The sequence below is a fragment of the Dermacentor andersoni genome, chromosome 1 (assembly GCF_023375885.2).
Source record: "Dermacentor andersoni chromosome 1, qqDerAnde1_hic_scaffold, whole genome shotgun sequence".
Lineage (NCBI taxonomy): Eukaryota > Metazoa > Arthropoda > Arachnida > Ixodida > Ixodidae > Dermacentor > Dermacentor andersoni.
In genome coordinates, this window is record NC_092814.1 from 282,447,577 (window position 1) to 282,472,573 (window position 24,997).

Consider the following 24,997-nt stretch of genomic DNA (forward strand, 5'->3'; position numbering starts at 1 on the left):
CACGATGTCTGCCGTATGCGATCCAGCCCATTTTTATTCGTCTGTGAATTTCCTTCTCATGGTCAGTGTTCCCTATGATTAGTTGACCTAGATAAACGTACTCCTCCACAGACTCTATGAAACAATTGTGTTTTTACATCCATCGTAACAGGAAGAGTCCGAACTAAAGCTTCATGCATGTATGTAGAGAACGAAGAGGAGAAAGGCAGTAAGGTTAACCAGACGCATGTCCGGTATGCTACCCTGCACTGAAGGGGATAAACGAGTAAGAATGGCGAGGACAGACACAATGTATGTATTCAATAGTCTCTTCGCTTCCGCAAGAGTTGCACATAGGCGTGTCACTCATTCTGATGAGGATCGAGTAAGCCTTCGTAAATGTATGTATGTATGTATGTATGTATGTATGTATGTATGTATGTATGTATGTATGTATGTATGTATGTATGTATGTATGTATGTATGTATGTATGTATGTATGTATGTATGTATGTATGTATGTATGTATGTATGTATGTTAACAAAATTAATAGTGCTTGTCCTGTTCTTGTGTGTCTATCTTCAGTCCCGTCTTGGAATTGCGCTTACCAGTATTCAGTTAAGTATGTATGTATGCGTGTGTGTGTGTTTTCTAACTCGCGTACAGAGAAAGAGGAAAGAAAGTGTAAATGACGGCTGCACGGACAAATGCTACAATAAAGAGTAAATGTGCAATGGCCGCTTGCACCGTAACTAGAATTCACAGCGAGAAAAGCTGTGCAGGATGAGCTATAGAATATGGCGTGCACCTAATATATACTTGCTTGTTTATATAAGGTTCTGCGTAGTTCTTCAGGCGCTTGAATTTGAGCCAAAAGAGGCCGGCTATGTGAGATCACATTACGCGATTTGTCAACCGAGGCAGACATAACGCCGCTAGGCAAAACCGAGAAATTAGGCAGTTGCCCAATAGGTGCTCAACCGCCCTCCTCCCGCCCTCGGCCTCTAATGGGAAAAATGAAACCTCGCTGACAGTAATAAAGTTGTAGCAACGCAGCCGCCATTTTAGGTTTCACTTAGATCTTTTCTTCTTTTTCTTTCTTCTTTCGTCCATTTTATTATACAGCTGGGATTTCAATCTGCATTTTTGTACGAAAAGGAGAAAGCTGCTAAAGTATATCATTACGTTTCATTAGGTCGCATTAGCCAAGATCGTATTTTCCTCATGACCTTAACGTCTCACATGAGACACCAACGATGTTGGCCTCTGAGTAAGCGAGTGAGCGAAGTTTCTATTTTTTTGTTCTTTATTTTTTTTTACTTCATTGGGGTAAAACCGTGGCACAACCAATCTAGTTGCGAAACATTCGAAGACATCTCTTGTGATGCAGGGACAGAAAAACGGCCCAGGCCAAAGTGCGGTGCGGTGAGCACCCATCGCTCACGCGTACGCGACAAGCTTGAGCGCACCGACGCCCTTCACGGCGCGCGTGGTTTTCAATCAAATTTTGTCGGAAAAAAAAATTCCTTAAACCTACTCGTGTGTCAGCGTGATTTACAGCAAAAATTTGAAGAGTCAGACTGTAATTGCGCTGAGCCCCGCATTTGTGACTTATGCACGGGCTTATTCTAGCGAAGCTCGAGAACATGCCTGCAGTGTTTGTCGCTGCCATATCAGCGCTGGTATATAAGCTATAGGATGGCTTAACTTCAGCATAAAGAAGGTTTATCTGCAACCTTCTTCTTTCTTCTCATACCTTCAGCATGAGGATAGAGTTTGGGCGATTGGAGCACGACTGCAGGGCCAAGATTAGAGCGAGAAGCTAGTTATGTTGAAATAGAAGCGCGTGACGTTCGATTTTCTTACTCACTCGTCAGTTGCCAAAATCGGTGGTATAGATCATGTAAAGAAAGCACTAGAGTCATAGTTTTAGTAAACAGTAAAATTGCCATGCCTCTTCCGTTATTGAAGCATAATCTTCTGCTTGAACAGCCAGCGCTCAGCTGCTTGATTACAATTCTATAAAAGGGGCTTAATATGCACTTTCTATAAATAGGCACGTTTCATTCTGTAGATAGGCACATTTCTCTTGCTTAGCTCGAGCTGGAAATCTCGCTCTTGTCTGTGTTGAATGTGTGCCTTTTCTGTCGTTTCACATGCCACTAGGGCTTTAATGCCTTGAGCGTTTCCTTTAGATCTCCTACCCCCGTTTCGCACTTATCTGCAGCTATAAAAAACCGCGTCGGTAGTGCTTAATGAGCTTCTCAACCACGGCGCTCGCCAGTACGAGGCTCTTGGGTTGATTACGGCGGTGGAAGTTTTCTGTTGTGATATTTTGCGAGCATTCGGTCTATTTAGACGGCCCCAACCGCTTTCAGCGGGTGCATGTCTCATACCGGTGGAGCTGGTGGTACGATTCCATTCCTAAAGGCTCAATCAGGCTTTTTTTTAACATCTGAGGCACTGCCATCATCCTCGACATCAACGTTCTGGCGAAAGTTAATCAATAGTTGTAATTTCTGCCCCGCAATAATTGCTTTCCTCGCCATGCTTTGTGACTCATTATGTTTCAGATGTGCGACCCTCCACGGAATTTTCGCTGCCGTATTTATACGCAATGCAGCGACTTGTTGGCTCCTGAGCTCTAGATGCTATTAATTATTATTATTATTAAGATGAGTGTGAGGTCGCGCTTTGGATGCCCTGCCAGGGCGTCCGCATGCTGATGAAAATGGGGTGCCCAAAAGTCCGCCTGCTTACATTTCGGTTTGCTCTGCATGAAGTCAGGTCGACGAAATTAATCACAATCTTTTCTTTAACTATGCGGCATTTCTCGCAGCCTATCATAGCATTTGTGCGTGGAACTGCAGCAATAAACCTTTCGCGGGACTTTGCAAAGAGAGCAAGCACGTTGGCCTTTCACCGAGTGTTTTGCCCTGGTGTGCTGCTTATGCGTAAGCACTGTGGGCAAAATAAACGCTCATGTGTCGTGACGGAAGAAAACCGGGCAGGAGTGTTGAGCCGAACTGGGGAACATCTTTAGTAGCGCCTCTAAAGTGGCTGCAACTTAGCACTTCGGCTAATGTTCCAACCCGAAAAGCCCCGGAAAAAAAGAAAGTGCGCCGCGGCCTCCAGAGAAGTAGCACTTATAAAGGCGGTGTATTGTAAGGAATAATCCCCTCCCAGAAAGTGCAGAGTCAGTGCGTCTCAGTGAGGGCAACAAGAGCGGCGTATACTGTGTCATGAAATACACAGGGCAGTGCCACGTCGTGAAGTCGCTGAACGTATCGCACAGAAAATGGCAGTGTCTCGGCACTCAGCTTAGTTGCAAGCTATGTAATTTTCATTATTGCCATTTCTCTTTAACAATCACAGCGTTATTCCTCTCCAACGGAGAGGGAAAGATAGAAAGTTTATTGGTAAGAGGTAAATAAAGATGCCCCTGAGGTACACTCCTCTAGCCAGTTACCCTGCGCTGGATGAAATAGAAATAGAAAGACAGAGATTGTTGGCAATTAAGACAGAGCGAAGAAAAGCATATTACGGGCAAGTGTACTGAATTGCAGGAATGCGAACTCTTGCTTTGAAAAAAATGAATTAAGACCTAGTCAGCCCCGGAAAAGAAAATTCTATCTCATCAAGAGCAAAACATAAGTTACTCTAACAACGATTGGTTATTGAGGAGGGCAGGAGTAGCAGCCGACGTCAGTAGATTGTGCACGTATTCAAGGCGAGTACATAGTCTAGCATGAGCGACTGTTCTTGGCATAAGCAGTTCGACCATTTCCAACTCTAATTTCGAACGTTTATTTTCCGCGAGAATCTTTTTTTTAGCATTTCGCGAACAAGCAATGCTGACACATCGTAATCATTTGTGCGCTTTTCAGCGTTGTTTTTATTTTAAAAAACAATACCTTATTGCGGCTGTATTTTACTGAGCATCAATTATATAGCGCCATAAGCAAGCTACCGCCCATATTTAGGTTTCTTACGTGTCATTGTTAAAGCAACTTGAGGGAATACGTTGATACCAGCTGCCGTTGCTTAGTGGTTTTTGGCGTTGCGCTGCTAAACATGAAGTCGCGCGGTCAGATCCCCACAGCGGCGGCCGCATTGCGATGGGGGAGAAATGCAATAACGGCGGTGTACCCTGCACATCGAAGAACCGCAGGTGGTCAAAATCAGTCCTGAGTTGCCCACTACGGCGTGCTTCATAATCGTATCGTAGTTTTAATACGTAAAACACAACAATCTAATTTTTTTTTAGTACGTTGATACAACAAGTAGCCCAAACTGAAAAATTCTCAGACTCGCGAAGCCAAATAAGAAACAAAAATGGCGCACCACTTTTCATCGCTATAAAAGACTGCGAGTTTAAACCAATTTGCAAAGCGCGCATACGCCACGAAGTCCGCTTGCATGTGCCTGCACCTGTCGATAAACCAGAGCACGTTTGACCACAAAGGTTATCGATTCCCGCACAATAAGAAGGCGGCTCCACTTAATATCCAAGCGCGCGAGCAATTGTATTTTCATATAGTCAGGGGCCTAACAAGCCGGGTGTATTGTTCAAAGCCTTGTTCACCCGAAGCATATATATATATATATATATATATATATATATATATATATATATATATATATATATATATATATATATATATGTGTGTGTGTGTGTGTGTGTGTGTGTGTGTGTGTGTGTGTGTGTGTGTGTGTGTGTGTGTGTGTGTGTGTGTGTGTGTGTGTGTGTGCTTCACACACGGGGGCACACACGGGGGCCCCCGGCGTGCGAGCGAGCGCTCTCGCCGCGCGTATCGCACACAACGTGCGGCAGCGGCGTTTGCGCAAACGGCGACTGCCGGAGGCTTAACGATCAAACTTATCGCGCTTCGCCAACACGGCCGTGTTTGGTCGATGAAATATTCCGACGCACGGCTGGATACGGGCCAAGCGTGGCGGCCGTCCCACACCGCCTCCGTCCTTGGTCCCTTTACCGGTGACGGGCAGATAATTAAACACACAGAGTAGAACCGCAAACACACGGTCCTCATAGGGCGCGAAATTTGTGAACTATCATCATCGGGGAAAAAAAGGGGGGGAAGGCCGATAGTGCGGGAATCGCTGCCGGCACTGGACGCGCAGCCAGGAAGCAGCGGCTGCTCATTAGGAATACGGCCATAGAGGGGCTTGTCTCGCGTTCGAGCTGCTTCAATGAGCCGACGAGTGGCCCGACGGCCGGCTATTGATTGTCAATTACGCGGCTGCGTCTGCGCGATGACTGTCTTTGATTTGTGCTTAGTGTTCCCGCCTGTGCGAACCTGTCAAGCTTTATTTTGTGCGTGCGTGCGTGCGTGCGTGCGTGCGTGCGTGCGTGCGTGCGTGCGTGCGTGCGTGCGCGCGAGAGAGAAAGAGACATCGAGAGAGAGATGGAGAGAAAAATAATATAGTGTCGAACAGCGACTCTTCAGTATAGGCAACGGCCGATGAAACACCCACCATGATGATTGTCAATATATCGCTCAGCAAAGCCAAGCATTTGTCCAGACTGGGACAACACATGCATCTTGTCTTCTTAAACAGGAAGCTTTCCAAGCCAGCCTAAATGTAAGTTCTTCGGCACGTGTTAACCACAGTCGGACTTTCGTATGACACAGCCGATATGAAGCGAAAAGCGGTATTTTTACACTCGGAATTGGGAAGCGGGGATGAGAAATGCCGAGGCACAAGGACTTGCTTCAACTTCGCCCCTCTTGTGTGTGCAGATTTGTGCGAGACCATGGTGTGCGGTCGGGGCCGCCAGTGCGAGCTGAACGACGCCGGCGAGGCAAGCTGCGTCTGCCAGAAGTCTTGCAAGAAGAGGCGCAAACCTGTGTGTGGCTCGGACGGCAACTACTACATCAACCACTGCGAGCTGCACAGGGCCGCCTGTCTCGCGGGAAAGCCAATCGCCATCGACCACCGCGGAAACTGCAATCGTAAGTGGCATCTCGTCCATTCTCTCCGGCTCCGCGGAGACGAGGGTCAGGTGTACCGTGCACGCTAACTCACAGGGAAAACTGCATCGTCCATTCACACGGCCTGGCATTCTCAGGTCAGGCAGTTATTGATTACACACGTTTCGTTTGTAGCACCTGGGTAACATATACGGCAAAAAAAAAAATTATTACAGCACACGGAGTCCACTTTTTTTTTGCGTTATTATTTGTGGATCCTACCTCTCCACATGTGTGATGCCCAGTAGAGTCACAATACGCCAGTTCTTCCACCACCACCAAAGATATGAATGAAAAATTGCATACGTGTTTCTGGTCATGTAAAAGTGGAACTCCCAGCTCATTTTAACCATTGAATGTTCAGATAGTGAAACCTCCACTTTCTGTGAAATCATCTTAGGAGTGCAGTTTGACATATTCTTTTTCACTCACATGTTTGGTGACGCATTTATGCTGATGTAGATTTTCGCCGGTACATGCATTGCTGTGGCTGTTCAAATGTAGTTTCTTTAACATAATCGGCCATAGATAACACTAATAGCACAGGGATTGATGGTCCAAATTGAAGAATTCCGTGCCCATTCTTGAAGGAATTGGATTAATCTATGAGGCGAGAAAAATATAAAAGTTTAGATGTGTGATCCTAAGCTATATTTTACAACTATATGTGTCGAAAGGTGAACATTGAGTATGGTATGGTATTTTATTATAATATTCTGGTAGGATTGGGACTTCGAGAAACATCAAACGAAAATTTCTGCATACAAAGTTAATCAACGCGCCCTAAGCAATACATTGGCCAGTGCACAGCAGCAGCGAAAGTGCTATTCGGCTCTGCTCACGCTTTCTGACTGATGGGTTCCATTAAATGTAGAGGGAAACATGAGTTTCCCAGAAAAATTACTAGATGGAGCTCTACAGTAGTTGCAAGCATTGCATTTCAGCCAGCATGGAAATTATGGGCAGCTCATGGATTTGCCTAAACTTCATGCTTCTGGTTTCAAACGACGTCTGTGATTTTGCGAATTGATTAATTTTTTTAAAATATTCAGCTATAAAGGTAACAATTTCCAATGGTTATGCATGAGCATGCCAGTGTTTAATATGCAAAAGACTAAGATGATCTTCAATAGCCTGGCAAGAGAACAAGAATTCAGGATCGCCAGTCAGCCTTTAGAGACTGTACAGGAGTCCTAGTTAACCTCCCTGCCTTTCATTTATCATTTGCTCTCTCTCTACTCCCAGGGGGGCCTGATCATGAGGAGAAAACTTACCGAAGAAGAAGAATGGGTTGTAGTGCATAGGGGAGGCATTACCAAATCCTGGAAGCTTACCACTGTCGTTGAAAAAACAAGTGTAGAATCATTGAAACTTCAAGCAGAAACTTGAAGATTAACAAAGAAGCTCGAGAATAAGTGCCACGCAAAGAGCGATCGAACGAAAATTGTTAGTTGTAACGTTAACAGACATGAAGAGAGCATTGTGGATCAGAGAGCAAACGGGAATAGCCGATATTCTAGTTGAGATTAAGAGTAAAAAATTGGGCTGGGCAGGCCATGTAATGCGTAGAGTGGATAACCCTCCAGAATGGGTGCCAAGGGAAGGGAAGAGCAGTCGAGGACGGCAGAAAACTAGGTGTGATGATAAAGTTATAGAAATTCTCCGGCACAAGTTGAAATCGGCTAGCGCAAGACAGGAGTAATTGAAGATCGCAAGGAGAGACCTTCGTCTGGTAGTGGACATAAAAGTAGGCTGATGATGATGATGCCTGTGTTTAATAAAAAGTATGAATGCTTGGAAATTTAGAACGCTAAAGCGTAATAAATAACGCGGCAAGGAAGTTCGAAGGAAGTACGTATATTTAACAAATCCGTATACTAACCATCATTCCTTTCCATGGTGAATGAACGATCGCAGCGCCAGAGTTCCCTCTAGCAATTTTAGTAGGAAACCTATAGTGGGAAATCTCGGCAACTATTCGCTGACGGCGCTTCTCCACAAACTATACCATATCGTCGAATGATTAAAATATGGTAACATGAGATGATCAAGAAGAAGAAGTGTATCTGTTTCATCGCTGTCTTTGTGCGGTGCTCTGATTTTTCTGCTTTTTTGAACATTTACGGCCACCATTGACGACATTCGACTAACAACACGTCGGGTGAAGGTTCAGCGGGCCGGGCGCCTTACAGGTAAGACGTTTATTTTTACGCCCAAGCCCAGTACTCGACCGCTGCGCCGCCATGCGCCGCCCGCACGTACCACATTTCTAGGTACTTTTTCGCCGAAGTGCCACCGCACGCGCCCCAGATCATTCTAGGTATCATTCTAGGTATTTGGTTTTGCGTCCCTGGCAGTGCCTGGGCGCGCATTCTGCTCGGGCCAGCCCGCATTCGCACAGTTTAGGCGGTGTAGGTAAGTTTTAATTTTAAATACGTAAGCATTTGTATGCTTGCCCAACCAGAAGCCCGTCCCTTCGTCCGTCCCGTAGTAAGACGACCGCTTTCGAGATAGCGCCAGCAGCAGCGAGCGAATTTGCCTTTGCGCTGCCTCCCGCTTCAGTGCCAACGAAGCGGCGAAAACACAGCGCTGACGGTGCTCTCAGCGAACGCCTCAGTCTGCCACTTTCACAGATCGCTTTCAAGTTAGAAGCGCGCGTCTCTTCAACACTGAGTACGGGGCGAGAACACAGCGCGCGAAGCAGTCGGCACTCTTTGTGGGCATCGTAGACCGCTTTGAAGCTGCGGCCTGCGCGGCAGTGACATAAGAAGCCGCGGCCTGAGCACGTTCACGGTTCAATAATGGTTCGACGTGGATGGATAAGGCGCTAAAGAGCGATAACGGCTTATATATAATGATCGGAACGTCAGCGCACCTAGTGCGTCCACCTGCAGTACTTTGCTTGCATCATCAATGCTCCTTGCGCCGCCGTCGGCACCAGTTCGTGTCGCCACTGCGCTAGCGTTAGTACTGGCCTAATCAAGTTACATAACACTGCTAATGACACCGGGCTGCGTGGAGATGAGCGAGTGACACAATGCTTACGCATGCCTATAGTCTAACTCCCGAAGGAGTTTCTGCATTTTTCTTTTGTTCCTGGATGTCGCGCGATAGTTTAATGTGCGTCGTGTGTGACGCCTGCGCCTTGCTATTGTTTCGGCTGGAAGAGAGATAGTGATGTCAAGAAGGACGTTTGACTGCAGCGATGATGTGGCTCGTTGTGCGAGAAACCCTCCATGCCCCACGATTATCCCAGCTTTTGTAGATCGAAGCGCCTCGCACATCACGACCAATTTCTTATCACATCCCTTTATCCCCTTATCCAGGCTGAAAAATTTCGTCTAGTGTTACTTCAGCTTCCGCACACAACTCTTATTTCGAAATAGCCTAGGTGGTGTGTTTTGAAAAACCTATTTTCTCTTAGCGACATCTGGGTGAGCACATTGTGCGCCCAGACATAACATCTCCCAAGTCCCACCAGGTATCTACGAGGATCTAGGGCGCTCGCCGTGGTACTTCGGGGAAAAAGTACCTAGAAACGTGGTACACGCGAAAGGCGCATGGTGGCGCAGCGGCCGAGCACTGGGCTTCGGCGTAAATAGAAACACACTACCCTGCCACTACGGTGGTCGGACGCCGAGGATATCGTCACGAGCTTCATGCTTATCCAAGTGTAGCAAGCCATATGAATGATACTACAGGCCGCAACGAAAAGCCTGGGGGCTTGCAGGCGCCACAAAGCTTCATAAAACCGGCACGTTTGGTTCTCCACAACTCGGAAACAACTTCGGCGACTTCAGGATTAATGGCTGGCGGTGAAGCCGAGAGCAAGAAGCTTCGTCTAGAGGACAGCAAGTGCGATGATGCCACATCGAATTATGAGCTAAGTGATGAAGAAGAGATGGGTGAGGATGCGCCATTTACTTTGGTCACGTATACGCAAAAACGAGCAGACGGCACCGCAGTTATGTTTCGCCCAACAAGCGATAGTACTACTTTCTGGCAGTTGAAACCAAACCAAGTGTCTGCCGAAATAGTTCCCGCTGCCAAAAAAAAAAAAAAAAGAAATAAGTGCTGCCTTTGAGGACGACCAGAGATGGAAGTTTCAGTGTAAGCGTTGCTTCCTTAGCATCCGCAAAGCGCCTTCTGTTGCTCTCAAGTGTAAGTGGCCTAGAAGTCAAGCCCTTCATCCCAGAGTCATACACGCGAAACGTTGGGAAAGTAAGACATGTGCCTCTGCAGTATACAGACGAGCAACTCCAAGACTTCTTGAAAGATGTGGTTCTATTGGCACGCATACAGAGAAAATATTACCACCAGAAAGATGGTGCAGTGAAGTCGCATCCACTTCACACAGTATTTCTGACTTTCAGGGGCGATCGCCCTACTCCAGGAAAAATTATTTAGGTTTCACCAGTCATCCTGTCGAGGAATATCTAGGAACACCACTTCGCTGATGTAATTGCCAGCGATTTCGGCACATGGCGAACAGTTGCTACAGCACAATGGGCACAGAATATCATGGCCACAAGGAGTGCAAGTCACTCCTTCAGCCTAAATATGCAACCTGTGCGGGGAAGCGCGGAACCATGCTGTCGTCTACTGAGGCTGCCCACAGAACAAGGCTGCGGCGCAAATGCGTCGACATGAACTTATCCATGGAAGACAACCGCGACGTAATGAACCTTCCTCAAACCTTGAGATTGTTCCTCCAGTGTAAAGTCACCCATCTCAGCGGGCACATGAACCACCACACATCATTCTCAGCGACCTTACGCGCCTCCTGCAGAAGTAATGCCAGTTAATAGCGGCCATGCTACCGCATCGGGGACGCAGCAGATTTTACCAATGCTTTTCGCAGCCCTTAAGCAATTCTATCCGCTCTGCGGGAAGCAAACAACCTACCAGAAGTTAAAGCCATGTTGTCTCTGGAAGCACTATAGTGTCAACAATCCGGGCCAAACCTGCGGTAAGCAGTATGTGAATAGCCACTACAGAAAGGTCTCCATATTTCAGTGAAATGCCAACAGTCTTCGAATGAAGTGTGCTGACTTTCCTAAGCTGCTTGTGCAATACAACTTTCCCATACTTTGCATTCAAGAGGCGGGAATCAATGATGATTTTCGTCTCTTGAATTATGTGATATACAAGACGTCTCGTCAAGTTGCTGTTAGCAGATTGCTCCTGTGCCTCAGAAAGGACTTACTATCTTATCAAATTCAGTCCAGTGATTCAGACTTTCTGGAATTCATCGCATCTAAAGTACCCTTTGGTAAGCGGTGCATATATAGTGATTATAAATATCTACAACCTTCAGACCGTATTTCAGTGGAAGCACTAGTGGACATCTTCAAAATAGCTCATTTTAATGTATTTCCATGTGGAGAATTCAATGCACACCACATTATATATCTGGGGCAGTGATCGTTGTGATGCACGTGGTTATGCTATTGAGTGCGCCATAGACAAATGCAGCTTGACTATTCTAAACGAGGGATTGCGAACATTTCTTTGTGGATCTAATTATTCAAGCTGCATAGGCGTTACCCTGTATTCACAAGATCTAGTGAATGGTGCGGAATGGACAACGGATGTGGAAACGCATGGTAGTGATCATTTTCCCATTCTTGTATATCACCCTAGTATGCACAATGATATCAGGCGTTACAGCAGACTAACAAACTGGAAAGCTTTCCGGTACCGCTTAACGGATCAAATTAATCGACAGACAACGATTGAAATATTTACTGAATTTTTGCAGTATAATGTGAACATGTGCACAAAGAAGGTCTCAATTCCGAAAAATTATGCTCCAGCTGACGGAGAGTATGAACCCCTACGAGCCATCAGACGCCGATCCGAAAGAGCGTACCGAAGGAGCGGAAGTTTAGAAGCATACAAACACGCTCAGAAAATTCACAATGTAATGCACAGACGCATCGAAAATTTAGGCAAATGGCGCTGGCGCAATTTCTGTGGCACGCTGTCTCCTCAGACGCCTGTCCCACGAATGTTTCTAGTAATTCGTTCTTTAAGCGGACCTGTAACACAGAGCTTCCCATTTCATGCTCTCACTGTTGCTCGGGACATGTGTGAGATAATAGCTAGTTGCAGGTGAATTTTGCGAGCTTATTTCCAGACCTGCTTTTTAATCACAATATCTTTTTATTTCAATATCAATATATTTATATATATCAATATTTATATTTATCTTTATATATATTTATATTTATATATTTATATACTTATATATTTATATATATTTATATATATCAAATATCAATATATTTATTGAGCAACTCAGCCCTTTCCTTTTAAACTGTGTCATGGCTGATTTAGCAAGAAGACTGCCATCACAGTCAAGATCCTCACTGTATGCAGATGTGTGCATTTGGACATCTGGGACTAATGTTCAATTACTCCATTGCAAGACGGCATAAATATCATTAACAGTTTTGATAGATAGATAGATAGATAGATAGATAGATAGATAGATAGATAGATAGATAGATAGATAGATAGATAGATAGATAGATAGATAGATAGATAGATAGATAGATAGATAGATAGATAGATAGATAGATAGATAGATAGATAGATAGATAGATAGATAGATAGATAGATAGATAGATAGATAGATAGAAAGATAGATAGATAGATAGATAGATAGATAGATAGATAGATAGATAGATAGATAGATAGATAGATAGATAGATAGATAGATAGATAGAGAGAGAGAGAGAGGAATGGTTCTATCACACGCAGAGACAGCTGTATTGCCCTTCACTCGGAAGCACTTAAAAAATGTCGCTCTTAACCTGGAAAGACAACCTCTAGCGATTGTCACACAGCATAGATTTCTTGGAATAATACTTGATAGGCAGCTATCCTGGGCACCCCACATAAAAAGAAAACTCGAAAACGAATGCAATGCGACAGTGACTGTACTTCGCAGACTTGTAGGCACATCATGATGCGGATCAATGTCATCCCTGCTGACTGCTTACAATGCATTCCGCGCCCATCTTACAGGGACTTTCCCACACGTCAGAAGAGCGACTTCAAAGATATTTAGCTACAGGAATGCGCATATGTATAGGAGTTCCGCGAGCGACTACTAGCTGTCTTGTCATAGCTGAGGCTCGCCGATCACCGTTTCCAGTTATGAGAACTACAGAGACATGCCGACATTATTTTCGTCTTCAAACTCAGCATAGAAGTTACCAATTGGCTCTAGACATAATGAAACGAGATAGAAGCTATGTTCATAAAGAAATTCAAGAAGATCTCAACATATATTGCCAAGAAATGAATTTTGGAACTCAGACGTCAAATATCCTCCATGGCTGCTTACACTTCCAAAAATCAAATTGTCAGTAGATGGGATATTCAGAAAAAGAGACATGTTCATTCAAGCTGCTCAACAACTTCCACTTTACCAGATATATATGCGGTATTCAGGATACACACATGTCTATACAGATGGCTCCAGTACAGCAACATCTTCAACTTCGTCATTCATTATACCACACCTCATAAACAAGAATCATTTAGGTTTTCTTGTGCGACTTCGTCCACAATGGCTGAACGATTCGCAAACCTATGTGCGATAAATTTTTGACTTCAATAGGATATGCGCAAAAATGGGTAATTTTCAGCGATTCACAGGTGGCCCTAACATCACCCTGCAGCGCAAAAGGAAAAACAATCAGTGATAGTATAATATACGAAACACTTAAAAACCTCCCACAGACAAGCCAAGCGAAACCCGAAATAGCATTTCAGTGGATACCAGGACATCGCAATGTACCTGAAAACACAGCAGCCGATGAAGCAGCACGACAAGCCCACCTCAAAGATGATGGGATTCCACTCGCAATATGAAAGAATGAATTACGCTGCATTATAAGGGCAAGGTCTTAAAATGTGTAGAAAAACGTGGTTTGAACAAAATTCTAAGAGCTCTGATTTGTATCATATCGACCCGTTTATTGAATTCAAATTTCCATTGTCATTAGACAGAAATATGCAAACCCTTATTCATCGATTAAGGCTGTACTGCCTACACAAAACGTTTCTTACATATAATTGACCGTGGGGAAACCCCCGAATGTGATTGTGGATTTGTAGCTGGAGATGTACATCACCTCCTTCTATATTGCCCACATCACGACACACCATGACGCCACCTTAAGTTAACTCTACTGCAATTAGACCGCAGACTTTTCGGTTAAAAGAAACTTTTGGGCCCTCGGCCAACAACGGCCTTGCATAATAGCGCCTTAAAGGCTGTCAGGATTGGGCGCTCAATCCCATCGCTCGAGATCCGTTGCCAAGATTGGAGTCCGGCATGAATTCGAAGGTAGCTGGCCCATGCCGTCGTCCAACTTAAACACGCTGAGGACGTTGATGAAGGGAGGAACTGCTTCTCATCGAGAACGAGGAAAATGGGTTTATTTACAGAAAATTAAATCAGTCTAACATGACTGCTTAAGAAAAAGAGTGTCAGTCCGACATGACTGCTCAAGAGAAAGTGTGTCAGTCCAACCTGACTGCACGAGAGAAGTGTGTCGAGCCTCCGCCCCACAGCCGTTTTTAAACGCTCGGTCCTTCGGCGATACAAGGCAGCGAATGTTCGTTTCGTCATCGCAAAACTAGCCGCCTCCCGCGACAAGGTGACGCGAGCGTTCGTTTACTCATTGTAAATTCGCCGCTGCCCCGCAGACCGGTTTACGCACACACACACGCAAACACACAGGTGCGAAGGACTGGAGCCGACGACAGAGGGGAGTCGTTCCGCAGTATCGTTTACGCCTACACACACGCAAACACACAGGTGCGAAGGACTGGAGCCGACGACAGAGGGGAGTCGTTCCGGGAAGCTCGGAGACATTCTGGGTAGCTCGTGGTCCCGCCGCGGCTTGCTCATGCGTAGCAAAATCAGGTTCGCGCTGGGGACCTCGGACACAATAGTTTGTCCGTCGAACCCGTTTCGTCACAACGGAGATGGGGCTAGTGGATGGAGGCGGTTTTCAGCACAAAGCCCGCTTCTTCGAACGCAGTCTAGCTGCAGCGACGGAGAGTGGGGGATGCGCGCCTTGTCCCCCAGTCGTAATTGGGTGGCAATTTTTCCTTGCAGCTCGCCATTCTTAACAGCGCCTCGATGGCCCGAAAAATCTCGACTGTCTAGCGCTGACAACCGCTAGGCAGGAAGAGAACGGCAGGTGGTCAGGGGGGGGGGGGGGGGATTGATGTCTTGGCTCGCAACGACCATTTGTGTATTGATGTCACCGCCCCAAAACCTCCAACAAGGACAGGCAACTGCAAAATGAACCCCACAACACGGCTCTGCGCCGAGATGACGTGCATTGTCTCTCACTTTAGACTCGCTAGGCTTCAAAAAAAAAAAAAAACAGAAGTGCAGAAACAAAAAAATGCTGCATTTCGCTATGCCAATTTCTGAAGCAAATTCCTGCTGACGAATTCAGCACTCATGGATGGAATCCTGCTAAATGAGAGGGGATCTTCTTCGCTTAATAAAATTAGCACTAGTAACCCTAAAATTTAAGCGGGACCCTCAAACGCAGAATTCAAATTAGCCTGCTCAAACCATCCGCATTGCTATGCAACTTTCCCTTCTTATATCTAACGGAGAAGTTGTACTCTTGGAGAGTGAGGCTCCATCGGAGCAAGCGGCCATTTTTGTGTGACATTTGATTGAGCCACGTCAGAGGACAGTGGTCGGTCTCGAAGATGAACTTCGCTCCGTCCAAGTAACACGACAACTTCTGTGCGGCCCAAACTAAACAAGCACATTCCTTCTATGAAGCGCTGTAGGCTTCCTCTCTTACATTTAGTTTACGGCTGGCATAGAGGATATGATGCTCCTCGTTATCGTCGCCGACCTAAGTACCACGCCCATACCTCTGTCGCTTGCGTCGCATTGAACTATGAATTCCTTTGTGTAGTCTGGCGCGCGAAGCACAGGACGAGAAACCAATAGCGTTGTCAAACTTTGGAAAGCGTTCTCTTTGTCCTTATCCCAGTGTACGTTACTCAGTGCTCCCTTTCGGAGGGCGTCCGTTAATGGACTTGCCATTTGCGAGTAATTCGGCATGTACCGTTGATAGTAACCCACAAGTCCCAAAAATGAACGAAGGTCTGTTTTCGTGCGCGGCTGAGAAAATTCTCCAATCGTAGCTATTTTCAGCTCGGCCGGCCGTCTCATGCCTTGACCGACAACATGGCCCAGATAAGTAACCTGCGAACAATCAAACCTACACTTTTCCGCTTTCATCGTTAAGCCGGCTTCCCTCAACCGTGAGAACACCTGTTTGAGGTGCGATACGTGTTGTTCCCAGCTGTCCGAAAAAATTGCTACATCATCAAGATAGGGCAAGGCGAACTCCTGCAAGTCTTTTAGGACAATATCCATTAACTTAGAGAAGCTAAACGGCGCGTTCTTCAGCCCGAAGCTGAGTGCGAGAGGGCGAAAAGTGCCTACAGGCGAGATGAATGCTGCATAGCGGCTGGCACTTTCTGAAAGGGGAACTTGCCAGTACCCCCGCACGAGATCTATAGTTGAAATGTATTTAGCAGCGCTAACTCTTTCAATTCGTTCCTCAATGTTGGGTATCGGGTACAGCTGATCCCTAGTGATGGCATTTAACTTCCTGTAGTCAACACACGGACGAGGGTCCCTGTTAGGGGTTTCTACCAGTATTAGCGGTGACGTGTAGTCACTCTCAGCGGGCTCAATAACTCCCAACTCTAGCATGCGCTGTATCTCTGCCTCCATAATCTCTCTCTGTCTTGGAGACACCCTGTAAGGCTTCGATCTTACTGGTTCGGTTGATGTCAGCTCAATATCATGCGTTATCAGTTCGGTTCTACCCGGCCGATCGCTGAATCTGTCGAGATATTCCCCTAACACCTCTTTTAGCTCATCTAGCTGCTAGGGTCTTAGAGCGTGCGAGCTTACCGAGTGCTCGACTAGTTCTTCTAGACCGATTTCAGAGTTGGAGGTCGCCCTATACTCCTTAAACTTGGTACTAATGCCATCCGGCTCTTTCATGGTATAGTTAACGACTCCGCTCCGCTCTACATATGGCTTCATCAAATTACAGTGATATATCCTCACTTCCTTCCTGCGACCGGGCATTCTCAAAGCATAGTTAGTGTCTGAAAGTTTGTGCAACACTTTAACGGGCCCGTCCCAGTGAACTTCAAGCTTGTTCTTTCTTGAAGGTTTGAGGATCATTACCTGGTCTCCGGCGTTAAACGTACGAAGCCTCGCATTCTTGTCGTAATAGAATTTGGCGTTCTTTTGAGCTACTCCCATGTTCTTTCCGACTAGTTCTTGGGTTGCGCTTAGCCGTTCCAGTAAATTTAGCACGTATTCAACCACTGTTGGACTCTCACCTCTTTCCTCCCACATCTCTCTTAAAATTCTCAGTGGAGAACGGAGTGTCCTCCCATACACTAGTTCTGCTGGTGAGAACCCTGTCGCTTCATGTGGAACCGTTCGCAAAGCAAACAAAGTTGCCGGCAGACAGTTCTCCCAGTCCTCCTTGTGCTCGTAACAAAGCGCACGCAAAACTCGCTTAAGCACCGAATGCCACCTCTCTACACTGTTTGACTGAGGGTGATAGACAGAACTGTGTATTAACTTTACCCCGCACTTTTGCAAGAATGTGGAAGTCAGTGCGCTCGTGAATACTGACCCTTGATCTGCCTGAATTTCGGCTGGAAACCCAACTCGTGCAAACACTGTTAAAAGCGCGTCTACTACTTCGGTGGAACTGAGCTCTCTCAAAGGGATTGCTTCTGGAAACTTGGTAGCCGGACACAGCATGGCAAACAAGTACCTGTAGCCCGATTTTGTTTTTGGAAGAGGCCCTACCGTGTCTATTACAATTCGTCTGAAAGGCTCTGTTATTAAGGGCACTACCTTCAGTGGAGCTTTCCATGTCTCTCCTGGTTTACCCGAACGCTGGCAGGCGTCGCATGATCTTACAAAGTTTTCTACGTCTTTGAAACAGCCAGGCCAGTAGTATTCCATAAGCAATCTTTCCTTTGATTTGTTTATGCCTAGGTGGTCGGACCACCCATTTCCATGACAGAGACTCAAAAGGTCCTCCCTATACTTAGTAGGTACGACTAACTGATCTAAAATCCTACCCTTTCGATCTCTGTAGTGCCGATACAACAAACCTCCTCTCTCATGTATCGTCACGTTGCGCCTAGCAATGCCTTCTTTAGCTGTGTCATGTAATTTAGCTAAGCTCTCATCATTCTTTTGCTCAGCTGCCAGTGTCTCTTTATCCACACGTAAGAGCTGATCAAAGTTCTTTAAGGCCGGTGATAATAACGACCCTGTCTCGCTTGTGAGTGCGTCAGCTTGCTCTTCCTGCAGGCTAGAACTTTGACACTCAAGTGCTACGCTCTCATTGAGCTGGTCAGCTGGCAGGCTCTCCTCAACTGTTCTTTTGTCCCTCGGGCCTAGCTCGGATTCGGGTATTGAAGTTATCCCCTTTTCTGCTTCCGCTGGAGGAGCTTGTGCATTTTCCACCGAAAGCGCCGCGATCTTACGAGCTTGGCCTCGGGTCAATGCTTGTACTATGCCCTCTCCCAGTTTGAGCCCTTTGTCAAACAATAACTGATTCGAACGATTCGAAAAGATGTAAGGATACTGCAGTGACAAAAATTTGGAAACTGCAGCCTCAGTCTCTAGCTCCCCGAATGGTCCATTGATTTTGACTTTGGCCATGGGCAGACACACGCTGTGTTCTTCTACAACCTGTTTTATCCATGCTACTTCTCCGGTGAAGTCATCTACCGTCACGTAAGACGGATGGATAATGTCCATCGTGGCGGCACTGTCTCTTAGCACTCGGCACGGTTTTCCATTAACTTGCAGGTCGTGAAGATATGGACTTAAAAGTTCCATATTCTCATCTTTTTCCTCCACGTAGGAGAAAACTACGCTAGACTTCTCGCAGTTTACAGCTATATGTCCCAGTTTGTCGCATTTGTAACAGCGCATTGGTCTAAAGGATTCGAATTTTCTTTTCTGTTCTTTTTGTGCGGTTTCTCCATTAAGTTTCTCCTCGCTCTTTTCTGCGGGCTTTTCCGCCATGTCTACAGGCTCCGATCGTCTAGTCTGCGCGCCCTTTTTGAACGGAAATGGTTTCCGCGGTCCATTTCGACCGTCCCAGTTTCCCTCCTCGGCGTTCAACTTTCTACGGTTTGCGTACTCTTCGGCTAATTCAGCCGCCCTTTCCACAGTGTTTACATTACCTCTGTCTTGCACCCACAGTTTCACAGCTTGGGGGATGGTTTTGTAAAACTGTTCTAGACACATGCATTCAATGATCATGTCTCTGCTGTCGTACGCTTCCGCGCTTTTAAGCCACTCGACTAGGTTGGCCTTTAAGCTATATGCAAACTCCGATATCCCTCGCTATCTTTCTTGCCTGTGCTCCTAAACCTTTGCCGAAAAGCTTCGGCTGAAAGGCGGTATTTCTTCAGGAGACTAGCCTTAACTTTTGCATAATCATATGCATCCTGTGCACTCAGTCTGGCGATTACTTCCGCCGCCTCGCACGGCAACATAGACAGCAACCGCTGTGGCCATGTATTCGGGCCGAAGTTCATCTTTTCGCAAGTCCTTTCAAAATTGCTTAGGAACAAGCCTATGTCGGTCCCGACCTCAAATGGCTTTAATAGCCTGTCCATGCGGTACGATTCTGCCTCACTTGATCGTCCCAGAGCGCCTTCACTTCCTTGAGACAACTCCAAACGTTTGCTTTCAAGTTCAAGTTGCATTTTTCTTAACTCGCGATCTTTATCGCGTTCTTCTCTTTCCCGTTCTTCTCTTTCTCTTTCCCGTTCTGCTCTTTCTCTTTCCCGTTTCTCTCTCTTTTTGAGAAGTTCCAATCCCATTTGAATATCTTCCTCACTGGCCTGTTCGGAAATGATATGCAATAATTCTGATCTTAGCATTTCCTCGCGTACATCTAGGCCCAGTTCCTCACCAACAATCAACAACTCGTCTCTCAGCAGTGTCCTTAACCCCATGACTGCTGCTTTACTGCCTTGATTCTGCTCTCTAAATCTAGCTAGGAAAACACAACCTAGCTAACACACAACAATCTAGCTTCCCTACAGTTCTAAACAGAACAACCACAAAATGAAGCCTAGAGAGTCAAAGCAAGAATCAAGCACTCACCGCAGATACAGCACCATGTCGCAAAGTCCATCTCACCGCTGTCAGCCAGTTGTCAGGATTGGGCGCTCAATCCCATCGCTCGAGATCCGTTGCCAAGATTGGAGTCCGGCATGAATTCGAAGGTAGCTGGCCCATGCCGTCGTCCAACTTAAACACGCTGAGGACGTTGATGAAGGGAGGAACTGCTTCTCATCGAGAACGAGGAAAATGGGTTTATTTACAGAAAATTAAATCAGTCTAACATGACTGCTTAAGAAAAAGAGTGTCAGTCCGACATGACTGCTCAAGAGAAAGTGTGTCAGTCCAACCTGACTGCACGAGAGAAGTGTGTCGAGCCTCCGCCCCACAGCCGTTTTTAAACGCTCGGTCCTTCGGCGATACAAGGCAGCGAATGTTCGTTTCGTCATCGCAAAACTAGCCGCCTCCCGCGACAAGGTGACGCGAGCGTTCGTTTACTCATTGTAAATTCGCCGCTGCCCCGCAGACCGGTTTACGCACACACACACGCAAACACACAGGTGCGAAGGACTGGAGCCGACGACAGAGGGGAGTCGTTCCGCAGTATCGTTTACGCCTACACACACGCAAACACACAGGTGCGAAGGACTGGAGCCGACGACAGAGGGGAGTCGTTCCGGGAAGCTCGGAGACATTCTGGGTAGCTCGTGGTCCCGCCGCGGCTTGCTCATGCGTAGCAAAATCAGGTTCGCGCTGGGGACCTCGGACACAATAGTTTGTCCGTCGAACCCGTTTCGTCACAACGGAGATGGGGCTAGTGGATGGAGGCGGTTTTCAGCACAAAGCCCGCTTCTTCGAACGCAGTCTAGCTGCAGCGACGGAGAGTGGGGGATGCGCGCCTTGTCCCCCAGTCGTAATTGGGTGGCAATTTTTCCTTGCAGCTCGCCATTCTTAACAGCGCCTCGATGGCCCGAAAAATCTCGACTGTCTAGCGCTGACAACCGCTAGGCAGGAAGAGAACGGCAGGTGGTCAGGGGGGGGGGGGGGGGGATTGATGTCTTGGCTCGCAACGACCATTTGTGTATTGATGTCACCGCCCCAAAACCTCCAACAAGGACAGGCAACTGCAAAATGAACCCCACAACACGGCTCTGCGCCGAGATGACGTGCATTGTCTCTCACTTTAGACTCGCTAGGCTTCAAAAAAAACAGAAGTGCAGAAACAAAAAAATGCTGCATTTCGCTATGCCAATTTCTGAAGCAAATTCCTGCTGACGAATTCAGCACTCATGGATGGAATCCTGCTAAATGAGAGGGGATCTTCTTCGCTTAATAAAATTAGCACTAGTAACCCTAAAATTTAAGCGGGACCCTCAAACGCAGAATTCAAATTAGCCTGCTCAAACCATCCGCATTGCTATGCAACTTTCCCTTCTTATATCTAACGGAGAAGTTGTACTCTTGGAGAGTGAGGCTCCATCGGAGCAAGCGGCCATTTTTGTGTGACATTTGATTGAGCCACGTCAGAGGACAGTGGTCGGTCTCGAAGATGAACTTCGCTCCGTCCAAGTAACACGACAACTTCTGTGCGGCCCAAACTAAACAAGCACATTCCTTCTATGAAGCGCTGTAGGCTTCCTCTCTTACATTTAGTTTACGGCTGGCATAGAGGATATGATGCTCCTCGTTATCGTCGCCGACCTAAGTACCACGCCCATACCTCTGTCGCTTGCGTCGCATTGAACTATGAATTCCTTTGTGTAGTCTGGCGCGCGAAGCACAGGACGAGAAACCAATAGCGTTGTCAAACTTTGGAAAGCGTTCTCTTTGTCCTTATCCCAGTGTACGTTACTCAGTGCTCCCTTTCGGAGGGCGTCCGTTAATGGACTTGCCATTTGCGAGTAATTCGGCATGTACCGTTGATAGTAACCCACAAGTCCCAAAAATGAACGAAGGTCTGTTTTCGTGCGCGGCTGAGAAAATTCTCCAATCGTAGCTATTTTCAGCTCGGCCGGCCGTCTCATGCCTTGACCGACAACATGGCCCAGATAAGTAACCTGCGAACAATCAAACCTACACTTTTCCGCTTTCATCGTTAAGCCGGCTTCCCTCAACCGTGAGAACACCTGTTTGAGGTGCGATACGTGTTGTTCCCAGCTGTCCGAAAAAATTGCTACATCATCAAGATAGGGCAAGGCGAACTCCTGCAAGTCTTTTAGGACAATATCCATTAACTTAGAGAAGCTAAACGGCGCGTTCTTCAGCCCGAAGCTGAGTGCGAGAGGGCGAAAAGTGCCTACAGGCGAGATGAATGCTGCATAGCGGCTGGCACTTTCTGAAAGGGGAACTTGCCAGTACCCCCGCACGAGATCTATAGTTGAAATGTATTTAGCAGCGCTAACTCTTTCAATTCGTTCCTCAATGTTGGGTATCGGGTACAGCTGATCCCTAGTGATGGCATTTAACTTCCTGTAGTCAACACACGGACGAGGGTCCCTGTTAGGGGTTTCTACCAGTATTAGCGGTGACGTGTAGTCACTCTCAGCGGGCTCAATAACTCCCAACTCTAGCATGCGCTGTATCTCTGCCTCCATAATCTCTCTCTGTCTTGGAGACACCCTGTAAGGCTTTGATCTTACTGGTTCGGTTGATGTCAGCTCAATATCATGCGTTATCAGTTCGGTTCTACCCGGCCGATCGCTGAATCTGTCGAGATATTCCCCTAACACCTCTTTTAGCTCATCTAGCTGCTAGGGTCTTAGAGCGTGCGAGCTTACCGAGTGCTCGACTAGTTCTTCTAGACCGATTTCAGAGTTGGAGGTCGCCCTATACTCCTTAAACTTGGTACTAATGCCATCCGGCTCTTTCATGGTATAGTTAACGACTCCGCTCCGCTCTACATATGGCTTCATCAAATTACAGTGATATATCCTCACTTCCTTCCTGCGACCGGGCATTCTCAAAGCATAGTTAGTGTCTGAAAGTTTGTGCAACACTTTAACGGGCCCGTCCCAGTGAACTTCAAGCTTGTTCTTTCTTGAAGGTTTGAGGATCATTACCTGGTCTCCGGCGTTAAACGTACGAAGCCTCGCATTCTTGTCGTAATAGAATTTGGCGTTCTTTTGAGCTACTCCCATGTTCTTTCCGACTAGTTCTTGGGTTGCGCTTAGCCGTTCCAGTAAATTTAGCACGTATTCAACCACTGTTGGACTCTCACCTCTTTCCTCCCACATCTCTCTTAAAATTCTCAGTGGAGAACGGAGTGTCCTCCCATACACTAGTTCTGCTGGTGAGAACCCTGTCGCTTCATGTGGAACCGTTCGCAAAGCAAACAAAGTTGCCGGCAGACAGTTCTCCCAGTCCTCCTTGTGCTCGTAACAAAGCGCACGCAAAACTCGCTTAAGCACCGAATGCCACCTCTCTACACTGTTTGACTGAGGGTGATAGACAGAACTGTGTATTAACTTTACCCCGCACTTTTGCAAGAATGTGGAAGTCAGTGCGCTCGTGAATACTGACCCTTGATCTGCCTGAATTTCGGCTGGAAACCCAACTCGTGCAAACACTGTTAAAAGCGCGTCTACTACTTCGGTGGAACTGAGCTCTCTCAAAGGGATTGCTTCTGGAAACTTGGTAGCCGGACACAGCATGGCAAACAAGTACCTGTAGCCCGATTTTGTTTTTGGAAGAGGCCCTACCGTGTCTATTACAATTCGTCTGAAAGGCTCTGTTATTAAGGGCACTACCTTCAGTGGAGCTTTCCATGTCTCTCCTGGTTTACCCGAACGCTGGCAGGCGTCGCATGATCTTACAAAGTTTTCTACGTCTTTGAAACAGCCAGGCCAGTAGTATTCCATAAGCAATCTTTCCTTTGATTTGTTTATGCCTAGGTGGTCGGACCACCCATTTCCATGACAGAGACTCAAAAGGTCCTCCCTATACTTAGTAGGTACGACTAACTGATCTAAAATCCTACCCTTTCGATCTCTGTAGTGCCGATACAACAAACCTCCTCTCTCATGTATCGTCACGTTGCGCCTAGCAATGCCTTCTTTAGCTGTGTCATGTAATTTAGCTAAGCTCTCATCATTCTTTTGCTCAGCTGCCAGTGTCTCTTTATCCACACGTAAGAGCTGATCAAAGTTCTTTAAGGCCGGTGATAATAACGACCCTGTCTCGCTTGTGAGTGCGTCAGCTTGCTCTTCCTGCAGGCTAGAACTTTGACACTCAAGTGCTACGCTCTCATTGAGCTGGTCAGCTGGCAGGCTCTCCTCAACTGTTCTTTTGTCCCTCGGGCCTAGCTCGGATTCGGGTATTGAAGTTATCCCCTTTTCTGCTTCCGCTGGAGGAGCTTGTGCATTTTCCACCGAAAGCGCCGCGATCTTACGAGCTTGGCCTCGGGTCAATGCTTGTACTATGCCCTCTCCCAGTTTGAGCCCTTTGTCAAACAATAACTGATTCGAACGATTCGAAAAGATGTAAGGATACTGCAGTGACAAAAATTTGGAAACTGCAGCCTCAGTCTCTAGCTCCCCGAATGGTCCATTGATTTTGACTTTGGCCATGGGCAGACACACGCTGTGTTCTTCTACAACCTGTTTTATCCATGCTACTTCTCCGGTGAAGTCATCTACCGTCACGTAAGACGGATGGATAATGTCCATCGTGGCGGCACTGTCTCTTAGCACTCGGCACGGTTTTCCATTAACTTGCAGGTCGTGAAGATATGGACTTAAAAGTTCCATATTCTCATCTTTTTCCTCCACGTAGGAGAAAACTACGCTAGACTTCTCGCAGTTTACAGCTATATGTCCCAGTTTGTCGCATTTGTAACAG

General features: G+C 46.6%; 1 protein-coding gene across 2 annotated transcripts in view; it reads left to right on the plus strand.

Annotated features, from left to right (window-relative positions):
- LOC126547899 (follistatin-related protein 5-like) overlaps nt 1-24,997 on the plus strand; it is a 515,627-nt gene that overhangs the window by 422,641 nt on the left and 67,989 nt on the right. For both annotated transcript variants that reach the window (XM_055063208.1, XM_050195938.2), the window contains exon 4: nt 5,743-5,955. In XM_055063208.1, the coding sequence (XP_054919183.1) occupies nt 5,743-5,955 (213 nt within the window). The remainder of the gene's footprint in view (nt 1-5,742; nt 5,956-24,997) is intronic.